Here is a 26,914-nt window from a genome sequence, read left to right on the forward strand (position 1 = left end):
TAGAAACATGCTTGCAGGTTTGAAGAACATCAGAAAGGCCAGTGTGGCTGGAGTAGAGTGACGGAGGGGAAGAATAGGGTAGTCAATGAGATACCTGCAGAAGTTGCCAAGTATCAAATCTTTTAGGCCAAGGAAAGGATTTGGGATTTTTAAGTATGTTGGAAATCAAGTAGCAAAGGAGTGACCTGATCTGACTTACACAAAGGATCATCTGGTTGCTCTGTGCATCACAGATTGTAAGCAGCAAAGTGGAACAGCCCATTAAGAATACCGCAATAAGCTACACAAGAAAAGATGGCAACTTGAACTACAGCTGTACCAGTGGTGGTGCTAGGAAGTATTCAGGCGTATTTTGAATATAGAGCCAGAATGACCTGTGTAAGGATCAGAGATTAAAGTCAAGTACCAGATTTGTGGTATAGCTAGAATCTGCCATCCAGTGTTCTGATGCTCCATGCATTTTTCCACATGACACCAACCTCTCCTTGCCCCCATGAACCTCATAATGTTATATGAACTATTCTTTTCATGGAATATATTTGAAATGTTCTTGTTACAGAACCTAGCTAGTTGGGATCTATTTCACAAACTATTAAATACAAGTGAAAGTGCTATACATGAAGCAGCCATGTTGTTTAACACTCTGGTGACTAGTTCAGATGTGCCAGAGACAGCAATAATATATAGAGATAATACAGTTATTGTGACACAAAGATATCCTTTGACTAGGTGTGCATAGCTAGGAAATATTCTACTTATTTATTTATTTAGGCAGCTCCGGGTCTTAGTTGCAGCACGCAGGATCTTCACTGTGGCATGCGGACTTCTTAATTGGGGCATGCGGACCCCTAGTTGCTGAATGCATGCAGGATCTAGTTTCCTGACCAGGGATGGAAACTGGGACCCCTGCGTTGGGAGCGTGGAGTCTTAATGCACTGGACCACCAGGGAATCCTGATATTCTACTTATTTATAGTTGGTCAGCAAACGTCAAAAATACTCAATGCTTTTTTTGCTATGAATAACCATCTATCCGGTCCTTGACCTATCAGAATTTACATTCCTCATAACTTTCAACAAACCAGATATTAAATGTCCACTGTGTCAGACACTCTACTAGACATGAAAAAATAAAATGAATGGTCCCTTTTCATCAGGTTCACAGACAAAAACAATTGGAAGTGACTTAGAAAAAGAAGCAAAGTTTTTAACAGTGCAGACACCTGTTGCAAACTATTGATGAGGCAATGCTAGAGTAAACAGAACCACTAGATCGTTGTGGAATTGTCAGGAAAAATTTCCTAGATGGGTGAGCATGAGTTTTAAGAAAAGGAATCAGATTTAGCAGAGTTTTATGAAAAGGAATCAGATTTGGTAGAATATTCTAAGTAAGGAAAATATAGCACAGGAAGGCTAAAGGGTAGAAGCAAGTATGACATGACATGCGAGTCCACACCCAGGTGTATGTAATAGGACTGGATCATTATTAACAAAGTGTGGAGGAGGCAATTAGAGGAAAGCTGCAAACATAAACCAGTAGTTCACAACTCAAGAGCAGTGAATGTGATCAAAACAAATAATTTAGGTGTTTTGTTTGCTGTCAGTAGTACGAATTATAAACGGGTGCGACTGAAGGCAGATTCTTAGTCATACTTCTCTCAGCAGTCATCAGTAGTTGTCAACATGTTTATTACGTACTTTCAATACACAAATTTTTTCAAGACTATGAAAAAGATTTTCAGAAGAAAACGATACAAAGAGCAGATTCTGCATCAATTAACAGACAAAGTTGAGAGAGGAGCAGTTTTCTATCGCCGCTTCCGTGCCAGTGTGAATTAAACTGCAGTGAAGTCGGGAAAACTATTCTAGATAATGCCTTTAAAGTGCATAGTGTCTCCCCGTAATAAGCACTTAACAATTTATGGTTATTATTTTGACCTTAGACCTCTCTTAACCATTGCGATTCTGCTTTCTCATTTTCAGAGGAATAAATGGGTCACAGATGGTCTGAGGATCCTGCCAGCCCCGACAATTTCCTATTTCAAGGAGGCATCGAATACGAAGCAAACTGTCTCTCCACGGAGCCGGGCTGAGCGCCCACCAGGGAACCAGACGGGTGGGAGGACAGGATCGGATGCTGGACCCAGAAGCGGGTGCTCATCTAAGGCCAACAGGCGGGGCTGAGGGAGAGTCTCGATTTGCAATCTTAGCCCCACCCGCCGCCAAGTCCACACTCCCCTCGGGCCCCCCTGCGGCCGTAATCGCTCTTCTCAGCCACCAGGAAAGCGACCCGCCTCTGCCGACGCTCCGGGCCGCCCCTTCCGGTTTAAGGCCCGCCCCACCGGCCTCGCCCGTGGCCCCGCCCCTCCGCGAGATCGGCGCCGGGTCCTCTCAGCGCCCGTCGCCGGCCGGTCCACCCCCCAACGCTCTGAGGTCACCGACGGGGCCGGGCTGAGGGGGGCGGAGGGACAGAGGGAAGATGGCGGTCGAGGCCGGATATTGGCGCCGCCTCCCCCAATCCTGGAGCCGGCGCAGATGAGGCGGCTCGGCTGGGGCCAGCGGCGCGTCGGAACCGGAGCAGGGGGGGACCCTGGCAGTGGGGCCTGGCCCTGATATATGCCGGCGCCTCGGCTAGAGTGAGCGGCGGCGGCGCCTCTTTCCTCTGGCTCTTTCCCTGTCCCTGTGAGTGTGAGCGGGTGGCGGGCGGCCGAGGCGGCGGGGCCGGGATGGAGGACATTAACTCCAATGTGAACGCGGACCAGGAGGTGCGGAAGCTGCAGGAGCTGGTGAAGAAGCTGGAGAAGCAGAACGAACAGCTGAGGAGCCGCTCCGGGGCCGTGCAGGGCGCCGGCTCCCTAGGGCCTGGCAGCCCGGTTCGAGCCGGTGCGTCCACTCCCTCCTCCGGAGCGGCGTCCCCTAGGGGCTTCTCCTTGGGCCTCATCGCCAAGTCGGGCTGCGGGGCCGGGTCGGGCCCGAGGCGGACGAGTAGCGAGGAGCTGCGGGACGCCACCTCCTTGCTGGCAGCGGGTGAGGGCGGCTTTCTGGACGAGGTGGAGCCGCTGCGGCCCGAGGAGCTGGAGCGCCTGTCAGGCTGGGAGGAGGAGGAGGAGAGCTGGTGAGCGCGGGGCTCCGGGCCGGAGCTGGGCGGGGACGGGCCCGGGGGCGGAGAGCGTCTTCCGAGGGCCCCCTGGTAAGACACCTCGCTTTGTGTAGCGGGGTCCGCTCTCTGATTCGTGGTTTTCTTGCTTTGGCTGCGGAACGGTCAGCGAGAGTTGGGGGTTCGAGGCTTGCGAGAGGAACAGGCTTTGAGGCTAGTTCTCCTCTGGGTTGGGGACCCTCTGAGCTTTGGACCCCGTTGGGGTCTGGGGGCTGGCACAGCCTAGGAAGGGCTGCTCGCCGTGGGAGGAGTCGGAGATGGCAAACTGCTTTGTAGGAAGGGATCCAGCTTTGTGTGAAATATTGGCTTTCGGATGGCGGTCTGGGCATTTTGGGTGTGATGAGGTGTCACCCGGTGCGCGGAGCAGACCAGGGTAATCTAAGTCCGAGCAGTGGTCAGTGTTTTGGACCCGTGGGAGGTGGGTACATTTCTGGCGGCGATGGGGAGACCGTGTGGATCAGCACTCCCCCTTGGGTGGTAGGGTGACGCGTGCTTTGTGTGAAGAGGGCAGAGGATGGTGCTGCTTTGTGTGACGAGTCAAGGGTGGAACAAGAGCCCTGGCTCTCATTTTTTAAACAAGAATTGGTCTGGCATTTTTCGAAGCTGTGAAGTGACAGTTATCTATTTTTCATTTCCATGTCATCCTAGAGGCAGAGAAAAACAGCTGTATTTAAAAATCTAAACCGAGCTATATTGTCATAAGCTACTTCTTGATAAAATTGTGACCCACACCGTAATATCACTTCCATATATAGAAAGGACATGAGTGGCAGTTTCCCTCATGTTTTATTGTAATTGCATAAAGATGTCAATGGGAAATTCTGAATTTGTCTTAATTTATTCTTTATTAAAGTTTTAATTTTTAGCTAAAGTATCTCTGCTCTTTGTTGAAACTGAAACTTCTAACTTAGTGAAGTTGAAATCCTTCATAGACTCCGGTTTTGCAGGGCTGCAACCCTTACAGAGTGTGCTGAGGTAGTTAAGAGCTTTGCCTGGATTCGGGTCCTGGCTCTGCTACTTAGTAGCTGTACAGCTTTGGGCAAGTTAATCAGAGCCTCATTTTCTTCCTCTGTTTGATGGAGAAGATAATAGTTCTTACCTCTGTAGAGTTGTGAAGATTATGTGAGATAATCCATGTATGCTTTTAGCATGGGTCTGGTATATAAGCTCTGTGAGACTGGCCACTATTACTCTTAAGCCTAGTTGTTTAAATCAAGAAATATTTAGTGAGTGCTTTCAGGATCTTGAGGGAGATTCTTAAATGTTGATCCCTGTTCATTAAGGAAGTTATATTCTTGTTGGGAGCCAAGTTTTATGGAGGAATAAAGAAATAAGCTAGGAAATACACAGTGAATTGCTTAAAAGAGTGATAGGGACAAAAAGTACTCAGAGTGCTCAGAAATTGAGAAGAAAATAATAGTCTAGTTGGGGCAAACTTTGAGGAGAGGTGGTTTCGGAACCTGGGGGTGGAGAAAGAGTGGCAAGGGCATTTTATGCTCTGACAACTGCTAGAGCAGAGTCAAGAGATATTTGTAACTCTCAATTAGAAAGGTTTGAGTTACAGAGATGCTCTTGAATATATGATGTCAAGCCTTTATTTTATTGCCAAGTGATACCTAATATTATTAGAACTGATTGTGGTAGTGACAGTTTTCATATTAGTGTGAAATCACGTCCTTACAAAGGAATCCTAGGTATGTATACACTTTAAAAGAAGTCGGAATCATCTAAATATCACATTCCTCTTCCAAGTGATGATGATAATGATGCTCTTAATAATAATGAAGATTAGCTGCACTCATTAGCCCATTTTAGACTATGTATTCTTAGAACACATTGACTCCCCTTGGAGAAGCTGATTAAGTCTTTTGCTGCTTCGGTTTCTGATCACAGTGTTTTTGTTCAGGTAAAGCAAGTCTTTTAAAATACTATGCCAGAAGTTTCTTTTGGCCAATTGGTTCCTGCTTACTACTTTGATCCTGGTTACATATCTTGATGTTATAGATGTCCTGTGCTTTTTCTGAAAAGATTTGTGTGAATTGAAAGTTTGAAAATCATATTTAAAGTGCTTTGGAGTATGTGTATGGAGTATAAGTTATAAGGGGTGGTGGGTGTTAGTAGCAGTGAGAGGAAGATTTAAAGAGTCAAGAGTTTTTCTTAGCAAGCTGAAAGTCTACTTTCTGTACCTTATACCCATTTCCTTCGTTTTCATCTAGAGGAATGTTTTTTCCCAAATGTATACCACAAAATGCCAGTCCTGAAGGTGTTAGTAGATATTGTGTGAAAAAAATATTTGTGGGTCTGAGATCAAATATATCTGGGATATATTTCTTTAATGCTGGGCTTTTAAAATATGCTAATATGTATTGAATATAGTAAGTCTCTAAGTGGTATGGTTTGTTTCCTAAACTTATTTGTGCTCCCAAGGAACTAGTATCTGTAGAACACACTTAGAAAACAGAATTGTACTTACAGCAGTGGCTTTCACGGTTTTGTTTTGTTTTTTTTCTCAATCTCAGCTTCATGACAAGAAATACATTTTATACCATAGCCTATAGTACACACATGTTTATGAATAACTGAAACAAAAGTTTCACAAAACTATACTTAGTATATGTGGTAAAGCGCTAATGTTTTCTGTTGTTTCTTTAGGAAAAAATGCTGGTTACAGCCCACTGAGCTGATGTGGTGACCCATTAATGGCTAATTGTCAGTTTGAAAAATGCTCTTACAGAACAACTCAGAAAAGTCTAGAGACGGGAACTAACATTATTGTGTATCACAGTGTGTCAGTCTATGCCAGGCAACTTATAAACATTTTTACACTTAATTGCATTTAATTCTTATCCATTTATGAGGTAGGTATCATTTCCTAGGTAAGGAAGCTTCTTCTCTCTCCAAGCATCAAATAACAGATGGTAAATGATGGAGCCAGGATTTGAATCTAGGTCTTTATGACATCATAGCTTATACTGTTTCCACTATATTTTGCTTTCTCCAAGTCTGATTCCTTTTTCACACGAATGGCCCCTTAGGGTATTTGAATACTACCATCATGACCCTGCTGACTCCTCCCCACCACACACTCTGAGCATTCTCATCTCTTCTTCAGAGTAATACAATCCCAGTTTACTTAATCATTCCTTAGATAATGTAATTCTCTGATCTTTCAACTGTGGTCATTTTTCTCTTAATGAATTCTGGTTGCTCCTTGTCATTAAACGTGGTACCCAGAACTGTACTCAGCATTTTAGATGATATTTGACCAGACAGTGTGTGGTGGATATGTCTTGCTTGAGCTAAATGCTATTATTTTGAAACCAAATATTTCATTAACTGTTTTAATTTCTGTTATTTATGCTTAAAATGAGTGAGTAGTTTCAATTACACTCCATATATTTTATACATAGGCTGTTACACTAAGTCTTCCTAACCCTGGTTTTCTGTAATGAATTTTTTTAGCTTGAATATTAGGCTTTTATATTTCATTTTGTTAATCTTGATTTAGGCATTTAATATCTCTTCCTTCCAAATTCTTTTGTCATTTTCATATTTCATAGGCATACCTACTGGGTTTTCATTTAAGTTGTTGATAAAAACATTAAAATGACAGAATAAAGGGCTCTGAAATATGCAGCTTGACTAGACTCCCTCCAGATTAATGAACATCATTAATCAACTCACACAATGGTTGTTCAGTAACTGTTAGTACTTCTTCTTATTATCAAGCCCATATGCCATTTTGCCTGTATGGATATTATGAAAGATTTTCCCAAGTGGCTTGCTATAATTAAGCTATATGGTGCCTTACAGAGTTCTTACCTGCAATGAAGTAAATTTATCAGCATAGACATTGCAGTTAATTTGGTTTGACTTGTTCATGATGAATCTTCTGGGTTTTTCCTTTTCTAACTTTACAAACATTTTCTTTAAGCTAGTTTTGAACTTTGCAGGGAATCAGTCTGGTCTGGAATTTCTAGACATTGCTTGTTTTTCTCTTTAGAAATTATCATATTTTGGCTTATCCAGGCTTTTGAGCTTGCCATAATATTGATATTTCAGATCAACAGATTTTAGGTCAACAATAATTTGGTGATAAAATTTCAGTTATCTTCCATTATTTGGAAGAGTAGACTTAAACCTGTTTCAAGCTACCTTTTGGCTTACTGTGTATCACCTTGCCTCATTTGAACTACAATTTCCCTCAATTTAGCCTCCCCAAAATTCCAATTTTACAGTTCAGTACTGTCAACTACATGCACATTGTTGTGCAACAGATCCCCAGAACCCTCCCATCCTGCATGACTGAAACTCTACACTCACAGAAGAGTAACTCCCCTTCCCCCTGCTCCTGGCAAGCACTGTTCTACTGTGTTTCTATGAGTTTAACCCCTTTAGATACCTATAAATCGATCATGTAGAATTTGTCTTTTTGTGACTAGCTTATTTCATTTAGCATAATGTCTTAAGGTTCATCCATGTTGTAGCATATGACATGGTTTCCCTCTTTTTGAAGGCTGAATAATATTCCCTTATGGTATATAACACATTTTCTTTATCCTTTCATCTGTTGGTGGACACTTGGATTGCCTCCATTTCTTGACTCTCGTGAATAATGCTGCTGTGAATGGGGACCTACAAATAATCTGTTCAAGTCCTTGCTTTCATTTCTTGTGGGTGTATGCCCAGAAGTGGAATTTTTGGATCAAATGGTAATTCTATGTTTAATTTTTTGAGGAGCCACCATAATGTTTTCCACAGCAGCTGCACCGTTGTACATTCCAACCAGCATTATACAAGAGTTTCAGTTTTTCCATATCCTTGCCAATACTTGCTTTGATTCATTCTGAGTTTTTATATGGTGTGAAATAGGAGTCCAACGTCATTTATTTTGCATGTGGATATCCAATTGTCCCTGTGCCATTTGTTGAGAAGACTTTTCTGTTCCGTTAAATTGTCTTGGTACCCTTGTCAAAAATCAGTTGCTCAGAGATTGGTTCAGATGGTGGAGTAGAAGGACATGCTCTCACTCCCTCTTGCTAGAACACCGAATCACAACTAACTGCTGAACAATCATTGACTGCAAGACACTGGAACGCACCAAAAAAAGATACCCCACATCCAAAGACAATGGAGAAGCCACAGTGAGACGGTAGGAGGCACAATCACAATAAAATTAAATCCCATAACTGCTGGGTGGGTGACTCACAAACTGGAGAACACTTATACCAAGGAAGTCAACCCACTGGAGTGAAGGTTCTGAGCCCCACGTCAGGCTTCCCAACCTGGGGGTCCAGCAACAGGAGGAGGAATTCCTAGAGAATCAGACTTTGAAGGCTAGCGGGATTTGACTGCGGGACTTCGACGGGACTGGGGGAAACAGAGACTCCACGGTTGGAGGGCATACACAAAGTAGTGTGTGCATTGGGATGCAGAGGAAGGAGCAGTTACCCCATAGGAGACTGCCTGCTAGTGTTGGAGGGTTTCTTGCAGAGGTGGGGTGTGGCTGTGTCTCACCGTGAAGACAAGGACACTGGCAGCAGAAGTCCTGGGAAGTACTCCTTGGTGTGAGCCCTCCCAGAGTCCACCATTAGCCCCAACAAAGAGCCCAGGTAGGCTCCAGTGTTGGGTCAGCTCAGGCCAAACAACCAACAGGGAGGGAACCCAGCACCACCCAGCAGCAGACAAGCGGATTAAAGTTTTACTGAGCTCTGCCCACCAGAGCAACACCCAGCCCTTCCCACCACCAGTCCTTCCCATCAGGAAACAAGCCTCTTAAATAGCCTCATCCACCAGAGAGCAGATAGCAAAAGCAAGAAGAACTACAATTCTGCAGCCTGTGGAAGGAAAACCACATTCACAGAAAGATAGACAGAATGAAAAGGCAAAGGACTTTGTACCAAATGAAGGAACAAGATAAAACCCCAGAAAAATAGCTAAATGAAGTGGAGATAGGCAACCTTCCAGAAAAAGAATTCAGAAAAATGGTACTGAAGATGATCCAGGACCTCAGAAAAAGAATGGAGGCAAAGATTGAGAAGAGCAAGAAATGTTTAACAAAGACCTAGAAGAATTAAAGAACAAAGAAACAGATATGAACCATACAATAACTGAAATAAAATATACACTAGAAGGAATCAATAGCAGAATAACTGAAGCAGAAGGACAGATAAGTGAAGGAGAACAGTTAAGATAAGGAGAAGAGAGAAAGGACCCAAGAAAATATTTGAAGAGATTATAGTCGAAAACCTCCCTAACATGGGAAAGGAAATAGCCACCCAAGTCCAGGAAGCGTAGAGAGTCCCATACAGGATAAACACAAGGAGAAACGTGCCAAGACATATAGTAATCAAATTGGCAAAAATAAAAGACAGAAAAATTTTTGAAAGCAAAGGAAAAACTACAGGTAACATACAAGGGAACTCACATAAGGTTAACAGCTGATATCTCAGCAGAAACTCTACAAACGAGAAGAGAGTGGCATGATATACTTAAAGTGATGAAAGGGAAAAACCTACAACCAAGATTAGTCTACCCGGCAAGGATCTCATTCAGATTAGATGGAGAAATCAAAAGCTTTACAGACAAACAAAAGCTAAGAGACTTCAGCACCACCAAACCAGCTCTACAACAAATGCTAAAGGAACTTCTCTAAGTGGGAAGCACAAAAGAAGAAAACGGCCTACAAAAACAAACCCAAAACAATTAAGAAAATAGTAATAGGAACATACATATCGATAATTACCTTAAACGTGAATGGATTAAAAGCTCCAACCAGGATGGGAGGAGAGAAGATGGCGGAAGAGTAAGACACGGAGATCACCTTCCTCCTCACACATACATCAGAAATACATCTACACGTGGAACTGCTCCTATAGAACAAACACCCACTGAGCACTGGCAGAAGACCTCAGACCTCCCAAAAGGCAAGAAACACCCCATGTACCTGGGTAGGGCAAAAGAAAAAAGAATAAACAGAGACAAAAGAATAGGGACGGGACCTGCACCAGTGGGAGGGAGCCGTGAAGGAGAAAAGGTTTCCACACACTAGAAGCCCCTTTGCGGTGGAGACTGCGGGTGGCGGAGGGGGGAGCTTCGGAGCCGCGGAGGAGAGCGCAGTAACAGGGTGTGGAGGGCACAGTGGAGAGATTCCTGCACAGAGGATCGGTGCCAACCGGCACTCACCAGCCAGAGAGGCTTGTCTGCTTACCCGCTGGGGTGGGCGGGGGCTGGGAGCTGAGTCTAGGGCCTTAGTCGGATCCCAGGGAGAGGTCTGGAGTTGGCAGAGTGAAAACAGCCTGAAGGGGTTAGTGCACCACAGCTAGCCGAGACGGAGTCCAGGAGAAGTCTGGAGCTGCCAAAGAGGCAAGAGACCTTTTCTTCCCTCTTTGCTTCCTGGTGCACGAGGAGAGGGGTTTAAGTGCGCCGCTTAAAGGAGCTCCAGAAACAGGCGCGGAGCTGCTGAAGAGACAAGAAACTTTTTCTTGCCTCTTTGTTTACTGGTGCTAGAGGGAGGGGATTAAGTGCACCGCGTAAAGGAGCTCCAGAAACGGGCGCGAGCCGCGGCTGTTGGCGCAGACACCAGAGACGGGTGTGGGACGCTAGGGTTGCTGCTGCCGCCACCAAGAAGCCTCTGAGAGAGCAGAGGTCACTCTTCACACCTCCCCTCCCAGGAGCCTGTGCAACCGCCACTGCCAGGGTCCCAGGATCCAGGGACAGCTTCCCCGGGAGAATGCACGGCATGCCTCGGGCTGGTGCAGCGTCATCGTGGCCTCTGCTGCCGCAGGCTCGCCCCACATCCGTGCCCCTCCCGCCCCCCGGCCTGTGCCAGAGCCCCCGAATCAGCTGCTCCTTTAACTCCATCCTGTCTCAAGAAAGAGTAGACGCCCTCGGACGATTTACACGCAGAGGCGGGGCCAAGTCCAAAGCTGAACCCCAGAAGCTGTGCGAACAAAGAGGAGAGGGGGAGATCTCTCCCAGCACCCTCAGAAGCAGCGGATTAAAGCTCCACAATCAACTTGAAGTGCCCCGCATCTGTGGAAAACCTGAATAAACAGTGAAATATCCCAAGTTGAGGAGGTGAACTTTGGGAGCAAGATATATTAGTATTTTCCCCTTTTTCTCTTTTTGTGAGTGTGTATGTGTGTGCTGCTGTGTGAGACTTTGTCTGTATAGCTCTGCTTTCACCATTTGTCCTAGGGTTCTGACCGACCCGGATTTTTTTAATTTTTATAAAATTTTTCTTCTTAATAATTATTTTCTATTTTAATACCTATATTTCATCTTACTTTATTTTGTCCTCTTCCTTTCTTCCTTTCTTTCTTCCCTCCTTCCTTCCTTTCTTCCTTCCTTCCCTCCTCCCTTCCTTCATCCCTTCTTTCCTCCCTTCCTTCCTCCCTCCCTACCTCCCTCCCTTCCTTCCTCCCTTCCTTCCTTCTTCTCTCCCTTCCTTCCTTTCTTGCTTCCTTCCTTCCTTCCTTTCTTCCTCCTTTCCTTCCTTCCTTCCTTCCTTTCCTTTCTATTTTTTCTTTTATTTTGAGCCGTGTGGATTAAAGGCTCTTGGCGCTCCAGCAGGCGTCACGGCTGTGTCTCTGAGGTGGGAGAACCAGCCTCAGGACACGGGTCCACAAGACACCTCCCAGCTCCATGCAGTATCAAACGGCGAAAATCTCCCAGAGATCTCCATCTCAACACCAAGACCCAGCTTCACTCAAGGACCAGCAACGTACAGTACTGGACACCCTATGCCCAACAAATAGCAAGACCAGGACTACAGCCCCATCCAATAGCAGAGAGGCTGCCTAAAATCATAATAAGGCTACCAACATCCCCAAACACACCACCAGATGTGGACCTGCCCACCAGAAAGACAAGATCCAGCCTCATCCACCAGAACAGAGGCATAGTCCCCCCCAACCAGGAAACCTACTCAACCCACTAAACCAACCTTAGCCACTGGGGATAGTCACCAAAAACAACGGGAACTACAAACCTGCAGCCTGCAAAAGGGAGACCCCAAACAGAGTAAGATAAGCAAAATGAGAAGACAGAAAAATACACAGCAGATGAAGGAGCAAGATAAAAACCCACCAGACCTAATAAATGAAGAGGAAATAGGCAGTTTACCTGAAAAAGAATTCAGAATAATGATAGTAAAGACGATCCAAAATCTTGGAAATAGAATAGACAAATTGCAAGAAACATTTAACAAGGACTTAGAAGAAATAAAGAGGAAGCAAGCAATGATGAACAACACAATAAATGAAATTAAGAATACTCTAGATGGGATCAATAGCGGAATAACTGAGGCAGAAGAACGGATAAGTGACCTGGAAGATAAAATAGTGGAAATAACTACTGCAGAGCAGAATAAAGAAAAAAGAATGAAAAGAACTGAAGACAGCCTCAGAGACCTCTGGGACAACATTAAACGCACCAACATTCGAATTATAGGGGTCCCAGAAGAAGAAGAGAAAAAGAAAGGGACTGAGAAAATATTTGAAGAGATTATAGTTGAAAACTTCCCTAATATAGGAAAGGAAATAGTCAAGTCCAGGAAGCACATAGAGTCCCATACAGGATAAACCCAAGGATAAACATGCCAAGACACATAATAATCAAACTGTCAAAAATTAAATACAAAGAAAACATATTAAAAGCAGCAAGGGAAAAACAACAAATAACACACAAGGGAATCCCCATAAGGTTAACATCTGATCTTTCAGCAGAAACTCTACAAGCCAGAAGGGAGTGGCAGGACATATTTAAAGTGATGAAGGAAAAAAACCTACAACCAAGATAACTGTACCCAGCAAGGATCTCATTCAGATTTGATGGAGAAATTAAAACCTTTATAGACAAGCAAAAGCTGAGAGTTCAGCACCACCAAACCAGCTTTACAACAAATGCTAAAGGAACTTCTCTAGGCAGGAAACACAAGAGAAGGAAAAGACCTATAAGAACAATTAAGTAAATGGTAATAGGAACATACATATCGATAATTACTTTAAATGTAAATGAATTAAATGCTCCCACCAAAAGACACAGACTGGCTGAATGGATACAAAAACAAGACCCGTATATATGCTTGTCTACAAGAGACCCACTTCAGACCTAGGGACACATACAGACTGAAAGTGAGGGGATGGAAAAAGATATTCCATGCAAATGGAAATCAGAAGAAAGCTGGAGTAGCAATTCTCATATCAGACAAAATAGACTTTAAAATAAAAACTATTACAAGAGACAAAGAAGGACACTACATAATGATCAAGGGATCGATCCATGAAGAAGATATAACAATTGTAAATGTTTATGCACTCAACATAAGAGCACCTCAATACATAAGGCAAATACTAACAGCCATAAAAGGGGAAATTGACAGTAACACAATCATAGTAGGGGACTTTAACACCCCACTTTCACCAATGGACAGATCATCCAAAATGAAAATAAATAAGGAAACACAAGCTTTAAATGATACATTACACAAGGTGGATTTAATTGTTATTTATAGGACATTCCATCCAAACACCACAACAGAATACATTTTTCTCAAGTGCTCATGGAACATTCTCCAGGATAGATCATATATTGGGTCACAAATCTAGCCTTGGTAAATTTAAGAAAATTGAAATCTGAGAGTGAAATTAAGAAAACACTCCATTTACCATTGCAACAAAAAGAATAAAATATCTAGGAATAAACCTACCTAAGGAGACAAAAGACCTGTATGTAGAAGACTATAAGACACTGATGAAAGAAATTAAAGATGATACAAATAGGTGGAGAAATATACCATGTTCTTGGATTGGAAGAATCAACATTGTGAAAACGACTCTACTACCCAAAGCAATCTACAGATTCAATGCAATCCCTATCAAACTACCACTGGCATTTTTTACAGAACTAGAACAAATGATTTCACAATTTGTATGGAAACACAAAAGACCCCGTATAGCCAAAGCAATCTTGAGAAAGAAAAATGGAGCTGGAGGAATCAGGCTTCCTGACTTCAGACTCTACTACAAAGCTATGGTAATCAAGACAGTATGGTACTGGAACAAAAACAGAAATATAGATCAATGGAACACGATAGAAAGCCCAGAGATAAACCCACACACATATGGTCACCTTATCTTTGATAAAGGAGACAAGAATATACAATGGAAAAAAGAAAGCCTCTTCAATAAGTGGTGCTGGGAAACCTGGACAGGTACATGTAAAAGTATGAAATTAGAACACTCCCTAACACCATACACAAAAATAAACTCAAAATGGGTTAAAGACCTAAATGTAAGACCAGACACTATCAAACTCTTAGAGGAAAATATAGGCACTCTATGACATAAATCACAGCATGATCCTTTTTGACCCACCTCTTAGAGAAATGGAAATAAAAACAAAAATAAACAAATGGGACCTAATGAAACTTAAAAGCTTTTGCACAGCAAAGGATACCATAAACAAGACCAAAAGACAACCCTCAGAATGGGAGAAAATATTTGCAAATGAAGCAACTGACAAAGGATTAATCTCCAAAATTTATAAGTAACTCAGGCAGCTCAATAACAAAAAAACAAACAACCCAATCCAAAAATGGGCAGAAGAACTAAATAGACATTTCTCCAAAGAAGATATACAAACTGCCAACAAACACAGGAAAGAATGCTCAACATCATTAATCATTAGAGAAATGCAAATCAAAATGACAATGAGATATCATCTCACACCGGTCAGAATGGCCATCATCAAAAACTCTAGAAACAATAAATGCTGGAGAGGGTGTGGAGAAAAGGGAACACTCTTGCACTGCTGGTGGGATTATAAATTGATACAGCCACTATGGAGAACAGTATGGAGGTTCCTTAAAAAACTGCAAATAGAACTACCATATGACCCTGCAATCCCACTACTGGGCATATACCCTGAGAAAACCATATTTCAGAAAGAGTCATGTACCAGAATGTTCATTGCATGTACAATAGCCAGGACATGGAAGCAACCTAAGTGTCCATCAACAGATGAATGGGTAAAGAAGATGTGGCACCTATATACAATGGAATATTACACAGCCATAAAAAGAAATGAAACTGAGTTATTTGTAATGAGTTGGATAGACCTGGAGTCTGTCATACAGAGTGAAGTAAGTCAGAAGGAGAAAAACAAATACTGTATGCTAACACATATATATGGAATATAAGAAAAAAAATGTCATGAAGAGATTAGTGGTAGAACGGGAATAAAATACAGACCTACTAGAGCATGGACTTGAGGATATGGGGAGGGGGAAGGGTAAGCTGTGACGAAGTGAGAGAGTGGCATAGACATATATACACTACCAAATGTAAAATAGATAGCTAGTGGGAAGCAGCTGCATAGCACAGGGAGTTCATCTCTGTGCTTTGTGACCACCTAGAGGGGTGGGATAGGGAGAGTGGGAGGGAGGGAGATACAAGAGGGAAGGGATATGTGAACATGTGTATATGTTTAACTGATTCACTTTGTTGTAAAGCAGAAACTAACACACCATTGTAAAACAGTTATACTCCAATAAGGATTTTTTTTTTTTTAAAGAAAGCTCCAACCAAAAGACACAGGCTTGCTGAATGGATACAAACACAAGACCCATATATATGCTCTCTACAAGACATCCACTTCAGACCTAGGGACACATTCAGGCTGAAAGTGAGGGCATGGAAAAAGATTCCATGCAAATGGAAATCAGAAGAAAGCTGCAGTAGCAATCCTCATATCAGATAAAATAGACTTTAAAATAAAGAATGTTACAAAAGACAGGGAAGGACGCTACATAATGATAAAGGGATCAATCCAAGAAGAAGATATAACAATTATAAATACATATGCACCCAATATAGGAGCACCTCAATACGTAACACAACTGCTAACAGCTATAAAAGAGGAAATCGACAGTAACTCAGTAGTACGGGGGGGGGGCGTGGTTAACACCTCACTTACACCAATGGACAGATCATCCAAACAGAAAATTAATAAGGAGACACAATAGAACAGATAGATTTAATTGATATTTATAAGACATTCCATCCAAAAACAGCAGATTACACTTTCTTATCAAGTTCATATGGAACATTCTCCAGGATAGATCACATTTTGGGTCACAAATCAAGCCTCAGTAAATTTAAGAAAATTGAAATCAAGCATCTCTTCTGACCACAATGCTAGGAGATTAGAAATCAATTACAGGGAAAAAACGTAAAAACATAAACACATGGAGGCTAAACAATTCTTTGCTAAATAACCAAGAGATCACTGAAGAAATCAAAGAGTAAAAATAAAAAATACCTAGAGACAAAGGACAACGAAAACACAACGATCCAAAACGTATGGGATGCAGCAAAAGCAGTTCTAAGAGGGAAGTTTATAGCAATACAAGGCTACCTCAAGAAACAAGAAAAATCTCAAACAATCTAACCTTACACCTAAAGGAACTAGAGAAAGAAGAACAGACAGCACCTAAAGTTAGCAGAAGGAAAGAAATAAAGATCAGAGAAGAAATAAATGAAATAGAAACAAAGAAAATAATAGCAAAGATCAATAAAACTAAAAGCTGATTCTTTGAGAAGATAAAATTGATAAACCGTTAGCCAGACTCATCAAGAAATAGAGGAAGAGGACTCAAATCAATAAAATTAAAAATGAAAAAGGAGAAGTTACAACAGACACCCGAGAAATACAAAGCATCCTAAGAGACTACAACAAGCAACTCTATGCCAATAAAATGGACAACCTGGAAGAAATGGACAAATTCTTAGAAACGTATAACTTTCCAAGACTGAACCAGGAAGAAATAGAAAATATGAACAGACCAGTCACAAGTAATGAGATTGAAACTGTGATTGAAAATCTACCAACAAACAAAAGTTCAGGACCAGATGGCTTCACAGGTGAATTCTATCAAACATTTAGAGAAGAGCTAACACCCATCCTTCTAAACTCTTCCAAAAAACTGCACAGGAAGGAATACTCCCAAACTCATTTTATGAGGCCACCGTCACCCTGATACCAAAACCAGACAAAGATACTACAAAAAAAGAAAATTACAGGTCAATATCACTGATGAATATAGATGAAAAAATCATTAACAAAATACTAGCAAACAGAATCCAACAGCATAGTAAAAGGATCATACACCATGATCAAGTGGGATTCATCCCAGGGTTGCAAGGATTCTTCAATATATGCAAATCAGTCAATGTGATACACCATATCAACAAATTGAAGAAGAAAAACCATATGGTCATCTGAATAGATGCAGAAAAAGCTTCTGACAAAATTCAACACCCATTTATGATAAAAACTCTCCAGAAAGTGGGCATAGAGGGAACCTACCTCAACGTAATAAAGGGCATATACGACAAACCCACAGAGAACATCATTCTCAATGGTGAAAAACTGAAAGCATTTCCTCTAAGATCAGGAACAAGACAAGGATGTCCACTCTCACCACTATTATTCAACATAGTTTTGGAAGTCCTAGCCATGGCAATCAGAGATGAAAAAGAAATAAAAGGAATACAAATTGGAAAAGAAAAAGTGAACCTCACTGTTTGCTGATGACATGATACTATACTTAGAGAATCCTAAAGATGCCGCCAGAAAACTACCAGAGCTAATCAATGAATTTGGTAAAGTTGCAAGATACAAAATTAACGCACAGAAATCTTTTGCATTCCTATACACTAACAATGAATAATCTGAAAGAGAAATTAAGGAAACACTCCCACTTACCATTGCAACAAAGAGAATTAAATGCCTAGGAATAAACCTACCTAGGGAGACAAAAGAGCTGTACGCAGAAAAGTATAAGACACTGTTGAAAGAAGTTAAAGATGATAGCAACAGATGGAGAGATATACCATGTTCTTGGATTGGAATAATCAATATTGTGAAAATCACTATACTACCCAAAGCAATCTACAGATTCAATGCAATCCCTATCAAATTACCAATAGCATTTTTTACAGAAGTAGAACAAAAAAAACTTAAAATTTGTATGGAGACACAAAAGACCCCGAATAGCTGAAGCAGTGTTGAGGGAAAAAAAAAAACGGAGCTGGAGGAATCAGACTCCCTGATTTCAGACTATACTACAAAGCTACAGTAATCAAGACAGTATGGTACTGGCACAAAAACAGAAATATAGATCAGTGGAACAGGATAGAAAGCCCAGAGATAAACCCACACACCTGTGGTCAACTAATCTATGACAAAGGAGGCAAGGATATACAATGAAGAAAAGACAGTCTATTCAATAAGTGGTGCTGGGAAAACTGGACAGCTATGTGTAAAAGAATGAAATTTTAACACTCCCTAACACCATACAGAAAAATAAACTCAAAGTAGATTAGAGATCTAAATGTAAGACTTGACACTATAAAACTCTTCAAGGAAAACATAGGAAGAGCACTCTTTTACATAAATCACAGCAAGATCCTTTTTGATCCACCTCCTAGAGTAATGGAAGTAAAATCAAAAGTAAACAACTTGGTCATAATGAAACTTAAAAGCTTTTGCAAGGCAAAGGAAACTACAAACAAGACAAAAAGACAACCCTCAGAATGGGAGAAAATATTTGTAAAGGAATCAACAAAGGATTAATCTCCAAAATATATAAACGGCTCATGCAGCTCAATATTCAGAAAACAAACAACCCAATCCCAAAATGGGCAGAAGACCTAAATAGCCATTTCTTCAAAGAAGACATACAGATGGCCAAAAAGCACATGAAAAGCTGCTCAGCATCACTAATTATTAGAGAAATGCAAATCAAAGCTACAGTGAGGTATTACTGTGAAGTAATACTGTGAAATTAGAATGGGCATCATCAGAAAATCTACAAACAACAAATGCTGGAGAGGGTGTGGAGAAAAGGGGACCCTTTTGCACTGTTGGTGGGAATGTAAATTGATACAGCCATTATGGAGAACAGTATGGAGGTTCCTTAAAAACTAAAAATAGAATTACCATATGACCCAGCCATCCCACTACTGGGCATATACCCAGAGAAAACCATAATTCAAAAAGACACTTGCATCCCAGTGTTCACTGCAGCACTATTTACAATTGCTAGGTCATGGAAGCAACCTAAATGCCCATTGACAGACGAATGGATAAAGAAGATGTGGTACATATATACAATGGAATATTACTCAGCCATAAAAAGGAACGAAATTGGGTCATTTGTAGAGACGTGGATGAATCTAGAGACTGTCGTACAGAGTGAAGTAAGTCAGAAAGAGAAAAAGAAATATATATTAACGCATATATGTGGAACTTAGAAAAATGGTACAGATGAACAAGTTTGCAGGGCAGAAATTGAAACACAGGTGTAGAGAACAAACGTGTGGACAGCGAGCGGGGAAAGCAGCGGCGGGTGGGGGTGGGGGTGTGATGAATTGGGAGATTGGGATTGACTTGTATACATTGATGTGTATCAAATGGATGACTAATAAGAACCTGCTGTATAAAAAATGAAATAAAATTCAAAAAAAATCAGTTCCTCATAAAATGTATGGCTTTATTTCTGTACTTACAATTCTATTCCGTTGATCTCTGACTATTCTTTATGCCAGTACTATGCAGCATGATTACTGTAGTTTTGAAATTGGAATGAGTGAGTCTTCCAATTTTGTTTTTTTCAAGATTGTTTTGCTATTCAGTGACCCTTGTATTTCCATATGAATTTTAGGATCAGTTTGTAAATTTCAGCAAAAAATAAAAGGCAACTGGAATTTTGATAGGGATTGTATTGAATCTGTAGATCAATTGGGGATCTTAACTTTTGAGATCTTAACAATATTTATTTTTTTCAATGCGTGAACATTGGATGTCTTTCCATTCATTTAGGTTTTTAATTTCTTTCAACTGTGTTTTGTAATTTTCAATGTATGTGTTACATTTCTTTTTTTAACTTTATTTTCAGTCATTTTATTCTTTTTTTGGTGCCACTGTAAATGGAATTGTTTTTCTTAATTTCATTTTTGGATTTTTCATTGCTACTATATAGAAATACAGTTGATTTTTGTATATTGATGTCATTGTCTCCTGCAGCCTTCCCCAAGTCATTTATCAGCTGTAATAGTTTTGGGGGGGGGGGTTGGTGTAGATTCCTTTGGATTATTTATATAAAAGATCATGTCATCTGCTAATAGAGATAATTTTACTTCATTTTTCTAATCTGGATGCCTTTTATTTCATCTTCCTGCCTAATTGCCCTGACTAGAATATCCAGTATCATGTTAGGTCCAAGTGGTGAAAGTGACATCCTTCAATGTGATTTTTATTGCTTTTTTATTTTTAATAACTGCTAACAATGATTTATTGCATTAACACATGACAGATACATTCTGAGCACTTTATATACAGTATTTCATCTTCTTAATAACCCAGTATGGTCAGACTATTATTAATCCCCTTTTTAAAGATGATGAAATTAAAGCTTAGGTTAAATAATTTGCTTGTAGTCACTCAGGTATATGGATGAGCTAGGATTGGAACACAGTCTGTCTATATTTAAACGTTTTCAACCCTTACCTAATTCTAACTATCTGTATTTTTCATGTTATTCTTCATACATTTGTACTGTTATTCACCTTTGGCTATTTTATATTCCCTAATTCTGTTTTTTGATCATTTGTCTTTAACGACCTGAGCCCTGTGTACATTTTTATTAATTTCTTTATCTGATGACATCTTTTTGTACTCACTAGTCTTGTGCTGAATTGGCCTTTGGAGCCCCTGGGAGTCAGATTGTAGCTAAGAGCCATGACTCTGGAACTAGGTAGCCTGAGTTGAAATCCCTGCTCCCACCTTTGTCAACTGCATGACCTTTTCAGCCACTTACTCTCTGTGCTTGAGAGTTTTCATTATCTGTAAAGTAGAGTTAATTATTGTATCAACCATACAGAATTAAATGGTAAATTAAATAGGTAAAGCGTTTAGAACAGTTGTTGACACAAATTAAATATATAAGTGTTAGCTTTGTCTTTATCATCACCATTTTATTTAGTTCTAGACTGGTCTGTCTTTGCAGTGAACTTAAAAAAACAACTTTTTGAAAAATTTCATACATATACAAAAATAGAGTGAACAGTAAAATGAACCTCCACTTTACTTACAACCCATCTTTCACACTTACCAACTCATGCCATTCTTGTTTCATCTATACCATTCAAACCTCAACCCTCTGGACTATTTCGAAGGAAATTTCATCTCAAACATCATATCATTTAGTTACTAAGTATTGTAGTGGAAATTCTTTTCCTCTTGAAGCTAGGTTTGAATTTTGAAAACTGTTAAAGTCATTATTATGCCTCGTGAATAAAAATGGGTTAGCAAGATATTTGAAGTCCTCAGCAGTCCAACTCCAATTCACCTTTTTCCTAGATTTACTTGTTGTCAGAAAACTTCATAAACGTTCATGCCTGTTACCTTTTAATTTTCGTTCTGTATAGAGTACCTTTTTTCTTTCCTTTCTGAAGTTCTGAATTTCCCACTTGGTCTACTTCCTCTTCAGTGTTACCTATCCCTGTTCATTTATCTTTTCAGAGTATATGTGACACCACAACCTCGTACTTTGTCTTGTCTAGATTGTGAGCATTTTAAGCAGAGGGAACAGTATCATATTCATCCTTTTGTGTCGGAACAGGCTCTCAGAATCTTGTGTGTAGTAAGAGTTCAGTTATATTAAATTGAATCAATCTGATTGTCAATGACGTTAAGTTGAAGCGAGGTGAACGAGGTAAAATAATGAGACCAAATTTCTTGCATGACTTGCATGACCCCTATGCCAGTTACAAATGAGGAATTTCATACATACTCTGCATAATGGCAATATTGAAACTGTACTCTCCTATGAATAAATTAAAGAAAATTCTGTCCAGATACAGTATCTGATGTTTAAAATCAGTTTTAAAATTCTCTCTTTTGTAAGATAACAGTTACACCTTGTTTTATACTTCTTTGTACTTTTTGTAGTTTTTCAATTTTCTGTTATGAACACAAATTGCTTTTATAACTTTAAAAAATCCTGATAAATCTTACTGATTTAAGTCAGTTTCATTACTCTGTAGTCACATAGGGTTGGGATCATAATACAACATGATACATTAAAAAGCCATTGATGTTTTCCTTGTTACTTAAAATCAGTAAGTTTATATTTCACAGATGAACGAATTTTGGTTCCAGTAAGTTTAGACATGTGTTTTTGATAGAACTGGAGCCCAAGTCAGCTGATATGTATGATCTTATCCGTTATTCTTGTTTTTAACTTTGCATTTTAAAAATGAGATTCCACAAGTGCAAATATTAACAAGTTTATCAAATTTACCTAAAGTATGTAGTCTTTTTTAAAAAATTTTTATTGGAGTGTAGTTGATTTACAATGTTGTGTTAGTTTCAGGTGTACAGCAAAGTGAATCAGTTATACATAGACATATACTCTTTTTTAGATTCTTTTCCCATATAGGTCATTATAGAATATTGAGTAGAGTTCTTTGTGCTATATAGTAGGTCCTTACTAGTTATCTATTTTATATATAGTAGTGTGTATATGTCAATCCCAATCTCCCTTTATCCCTGCTCTCCCTTCCCCCGCTGGTAACCATAAGTTTGTTTTCTACATCTGTGACTCCATTTCTGTTTTGTAAATAAGTTCATTTGTACCATTTTTTTTAGATTCCACATATAAGCGGTATCATATGATATCTGTCTTTGTCTGACTTCACCCAGTATGACAATCTCTAGATCCATCCATGTTGCTGCAAATGGCACTGTTTCATTCTTTTTTTATGGCTGACTAACATTCCATTGTATGTATCTACCACATCTTCTTTGCCCACTCCTCTGTCAATGGACATTGATTGAGGTTGCTTCCATGTCTTGGCCATGGTGAATAGTGCTGCAGTGAACGTTGGGGTGCATGTATCTTCTTTTTTTTTTTTTTTTTTTTTTTTTTAAAAAAAAAAAAAACATTTTTAGCATGTATCTTCTTGAATTACGGTTTTCTCCAGATATATGCCCAGGAGTGGGATTGCTGTATTGTGTGGTAGTTTGTTTTGGGGTTTTTTTTTTTTAAGTATTTATTTATTTATTTGGTTGCACTAGGTTGCGGCAGGCGGGCTCCTTAGTTGTGGCATGTGAACTCTTAGTTGCAGCGCACATGTGGGATCTAGTTCCCTGACCAGGGATCGAAACCAGGCCCCTGCATTGGGAGTGCGGAGTCTTAACCACTGTGCACCAGGGAAAGTCCCCCGTATGGTAGTTCTATATTTAGTTTTTTAAGGAACCTCCATACTGTTCTCCATAATGGTTGTACCAATTTACATTCCTGCCAACAGTATAGGAGGGTTCCCTTTTCTCCACACACTCTCCAGCATTTATTGTTTATAGATTTTTTGATGATGGCCATTCTGACCGGTGTGAGGTGATACCTCATTGTAGTTTTGATGTGCGTTTCTCCAGTAATTAGTGATGTTGAGCATCTTTTCATGTGCTTTTTGGCCATCTGTATGTCTTCTTTGGAGAAATGCCCATTTAGATCTTCCACCCATTTGGGGATTGGATTTTTTGTTTTTTTGATATTGTGCTGCATGAGCTGTTTGTATATTTTGGAGATTAATCCCATGTTGGTCACTTCATTTGCAAATATTTCTCCCATTCTGTGGGTTGTCTTTTTGTTTATGGTTTCTTTTGCTGTGCAGAAGCTTTGTTTAATTAGGTCCCATTTGTTTATTTTTGTTTTTATTTTCATTGCTCTAGGAGGTGGATCAAAAAAGATATTGCTGTGATTTGTAGTATGTTTTTGTTGAGGGGGAAAAAACCCAAACTTCCTTACTTTCCAGGAATATCAGATAAGGAATTTCAAAGCTCACATTTTGTGAGTCTTCGGGGTTACTGATGTTGCTGCTCTCCTCAGTCTCATTTTTGGGACTACTCTGCATGCAAATCCCTATGCCAAACTTTCCAGGGTCCCTGGTGATGTCGATGCCCTGGTAGCTTAAAAGGGCTCCTTCCCTTCTCTTTTATTTACCCAGATCCCTGCCTCCTTGCCCTTCTGCTAGGAACATATCTATATCTGTAAATCAGTTTAATTTAGACATGATTTAAAACAAAATAATTTGGGTAGTAAATAGCATTAAGTAGTGTCTCAATGTAAATGAATTGAGTTACAATAATGTTCTGTTCCTTATAGTAGTGACTTGTACTAGCCAAAGCACACTGCATGTTGACTCCTGTTGTGATAGTTTAGTAGCAAAAATGAACTTGTAGAAGCATTTATGTTTTAAGGCTTTCAGTAATATAAGTTCTTACTTTGCCTGTTCTATTTACGTACAGTCATATCCTCTGTGCTCTTTCATTTGGGAATCTAAATTATGGAGGAAATGGATACCTTTAGGAACAAATTAGCTTATTTAAGGGGAAGGCTCAATAAATGCAAAACATACAGTTTGCTTTGATCTTGGAAAAGGTTCAAATTCTGGAGTAAAATTGAGATTTCTTGAGGGTAGTAAGGAACTATAGGGAGGGAAAGAAAAAGTGATTATATCTCTCCTTGAAATGTGGGAAACAATAGAAGCAAGGTAATGCAGTACCATGAAGTTTTTGAAAATATTTGGAAAGAGAGAAATAGTGTTTAGTTAAAAATTAGAGGTTTAGAATTCATGAGGATGAATCAAACCGTGTCCCACTTCTACAGTTACTAGAAGGAAATCTCTCCCACACACAGCCCTCCACTACTCCATTCATGAACTTCTGCTCATCTGTCTGAGAGAATTAGAAAATACCCAACCACGTATGGCTGTTAAGGGTGGTTTTGTTTGAAAAGCGTGAATAAGAAGCAGGGGGTGGGGCTTCCTTGGTGGCACAGTGGTTAAGAATCTGCCTGCTGATGCAGGGGACACAGGTTCGAACCCTAGTCAGGGAAGATCCCACATGCCGTGGAGCAACTAAGCCTATGCACCACAACTACTGAGCCTGCACTCTAGAGCCTGCGAGCCACAACTACTGAAGCCCACACACCTAGAGCCGGTGCTCTGCAAAAAGAGAAGCCACCGCAGTGAGAAGCCCACTCTCTGCATCTGAGCCCACTCTCTGCATCTGAGCCCACTCGCAGCAACAAAGACCCAACACAGCCAAAAATAAAATAAATAAATTTTTGTATACAAAAAAAAAAGAAGCAGGTGTGGGCCAGGCTAAGTCCACAAATGACCTATGAGTCTGATAAATTTGAGGAATGGAACTTAATAGATGCTATCAAGTTAGGAGGTTTTTAAGTATATGTGTTTAGTGCCTAATTCGTACTGTATTTTATAATTATAGAGATTATATTTTATGTCTTTATTAATAACTAGTAGATATAGAGAGAGTACTTTAGTAATTTTAGGATGTGACTATCTTTTGAGTGAGCCTGCTAATTTCTCCCCTTGGAGGGAGATAATGGGTCTTGCATTGACTTCTCATAGTGAAACTCTTGTTTGCCATTGGTTATTTTTAGCTGGGGCTGATCTGGAGAGGATTAAAAAATAAAATCCAAAAAAACAGATAAGTCCTAGAAACCTGAATCTAGAGGTTTGGAACTTGTTGAGCAGGCACTGTAGGTTTCTGTGGTAGTATAGCCTATGACTGAGAGAGCTAACAACCAGCATGATGAGAAGTATAATCATTTAATTTTGTCTTAATTCATTTTTGAATTCCTGTCGAGCACCATGCCTGGCCAGTGGTAGCTGCCACATAAATGTTTGTTTAAATGACTGATTGTGGCTTGATACTAAGCCTTCAAGTGCTTAGAGTTTAGCATGGAGACAGAATGAACAAAGAATTCGGTCCTCTCTGAAATCAGCAATGAGAGTTCACAGCAGAAAAGGTTTATATGGACTTGGATGTGAGAGCTGAGACTTAGGATTTAGGTACAGATAGGCGGAAGGGTATTTCTTGCTGCTCTGTCAGAATCAAAAAGTGCAGGGAAAAGAATGTGTGCTTCATTTGAGTACGGTAAAGCGAAGCCTGTGAAGATACAAGTTTTTGGGGGAACAAGTAAGAAATTTGAATCATTGGGTTGGAGACCATACTGTGGATGGCTTGTGAAATCTAGGAGGAGATTTTTGAGTGTCGGAATATCCTTAACAAAATGGTGTTTTGGAAAGATTAGTGTGGCAATAGTATGTAGGTGGGAAGAGAAGGCGTAGGTACTTTTGTGGGCTAGAAAACTGAGCCTCTGATCTTTACCAACCTTTTGGGCCCAAATGCACATAGCAAAACTGAAATTCAAACCAAAGTATTGAGTCCATAATGATAGTCTTTCCATTTCATCCCAACCACTTACAATTGATTGCATGAAAACAATCATATCAAGCTAAATGGATAAAGATCAGATTTGTTTAGTTCCTCATAAAACATCTACATTTGTTTAAAAATATCATTTTGATCTTGCTTTCTTATATAAGGGTATTGACATTTGGGGCGAGATAAATTCTTTGTTGTGAGGGCTGTCCTGTGTGTGCAGTATGATGTCTAGCAACATCCCTGGACAAGCAAAAATGTCAGACATCGCCAGATGTTTCCTGGGGTCAAAATCACCCCAAGTATTGCCTTAAAGCATAATTACGGTGTCTACTTGACCAGAAATATTTAGTGCTGTATTGCAGGAATAAGTATCTTATATATTTAGTGCTGTATTGCAGGAATAAGTATCTTATTCTAGTAACTTTTCTCCATTTAC

At 40.1% G+C, this 26,914-nt stretch overlaps 1 protein-coding gene across 4 annotated transcripts in view; it reads left to right on the forward strand.

The window, feature by feature from the left end:
* Positions 1 to 2,371: 2,371 nt before the first annotated feature.
* Positions 2,372 to 26,914, forward strand: part of SLAIN2 (SLAIN motif family member 2) — a 79,970-nt gene continuing 55,427 nt past the window's right edge. Inside the window, exon 1 of one of the 4 annotated variants that reach the window (XM_059067280.2) lies at positions 2,372 to 3,114. In XM_059067280.2, coding sequence (XP_058923263.1) covers positions 2,726 to 3,114 — 389 coding nt within the window. In that variant the 5' untranslated portion in view covers positions 2,372 to 2,725. The remainder of the gene's footprint in view (positions 3,115 to 26,914) is intronic. The other 3 variants (XM_059067281.2, XM_067036052.1, XM_067036051.1) reach the window with 3 other exon arrangements.

Source organism: Kogia breviceps, chromosome 6 (assembly GCF_026419965.1).
Source record: "Kogia breviceps isolate mKogBre1 chromosome 6, mKogBre1 haplotype 1, whole genome shotgun sequence".
Lineage (NCBI taxonomy): Eukaryota > Metazoa > Chordata > Mammalia > Artiodactyla > Physeteridae > Kogia > Kogia breviceps.